The following is a 1,201-nucleotide window of genomic DNA, read 5'->3' on the forward strand; positions in this document are numbered from 1 at the left end:
GCTGAGAAAGAATTGGAAGGTTGAGCCAAAATGGGTGTCCCGACACTAAAGTATCCGTGGTTCCAAGTTAAGATCCAATACGCCGTAAAAGGGGATCGTGACATGAACGGCAAAACGAAAAAACACTCAGCCTTCTTCAGTCGCAGTGCGCTAGGCCAGATTTTCCCGGACAGTCACGGTGTCCTCACTCTCGACGAGGATTTGTGCTTTAATGACGATGTAGTTTTGGAAGAAGGCACGTCCATCCCAAAGCTGGATCTCGCTATTCTTCGGGCCTATATCCTGAACCAGGAGAACTATGGTAAACCTTCCAGCAGGGCTAGGAGCTCTCGCTCGCCCACAGTCCAGCGCTACAGCACGCCGGCGCTCAACGCAACCAGGGGCGATAAGGATAGCTCTGCCTCGGGAAAAGGGAAGAATGCAAAGACGGTCGCGTTCGCGGCGCCGGCGTCGCGTAACAGTAACCCTCTAGGTGCCGCTCAATCGGCCAAGCAGGCGGCCGACTATGCTGAGTTTCTTGCTTGGCGCGAAGCACGAGCTGCTGCGCAAGGTAGCCCATATATGCATGCAGATATGGTAGCAAACACGGCCGCGAAGATTGGCAAGCGAGCGTTTGTCAAGGAGGAGGAGGAAGAAGAACTGTAGAAGAAAGTCGCGTTTCCACGCATGTTCTGCGTACTCTTCTATTCTTCTTACTGAACCAACGACGACCACGCGGCGGCTTCGCATGGATCGCGCTACAATGCAGGTTTAAGTCGTAAAATAAAAGTAGTTTAGTAAATCTCCATAACAACAATTGATCAAGTTCCGTTGTCTCCAGCTCCGTCCGATTGTCATCTTGCTGAATTTTACACAGCCAGATTGTAGTGGACACCTGCCAGAAACCCATCAAGACAGTCGGGGGCGACATCACTTCACTCAATACCCTGCATCATGAACGGCCTACCACTAATCTAGTTACTGGCCAGTGAGGGATCCCAGTCGTGCGCTTCTTATCAGCTCGGCCGATGCAGCTACACATATTAAGTTAACTGTAGCACAATACAACATTGTGTCTCTATCATCTATGGTATCTTTGACATCTATGACGTTGCCGACGACAACCACCGTGACCGTGGCAATCCCCGAAAACGCTACGTTGCGGAGCATAGTAGTTACAAGACTTCTCGGAAAACTATTTTATCTTATGTAGGCTTTGGCT

General features: G+C 50.5%; 1 protein-coding gene across 1 annotated transcript; it reads left to right on the top strand.

The window, feature by feature from the left end:
• Positions 1–30: 30 nt before the first annotated feature.
• Positions 31–645, top strand: BBA_09687 (uncharacterized protein; the record flags this gene model as incomplete). Its single annotated transcript, XM_008604784.1, has 1 exon — positions 31–645. The coding sequence occupies one exon, from the start codon at positions 31–33 to the stop codon at positions 643–645; it is 615 nt and encodes a 204-aa protein (XP_008603006.1).
• Positions 646–1,201: the final 556 nt, after the last annotated feature.

This window comes from Beauveria bassiana (assembly GCF_000280675.1).
Source record: "Beauveria bassiana ARSEF 2860 unplaced genomic scaffold BBA_S00063, whole genome shotgun sequence".
Lineage (NCBI taxonomy): Eukaryota > Fungi > Ascomycota > Sordariomycetes > Hypocreales > Cordycipitaceae > Beauveria > Beauveria bassiana.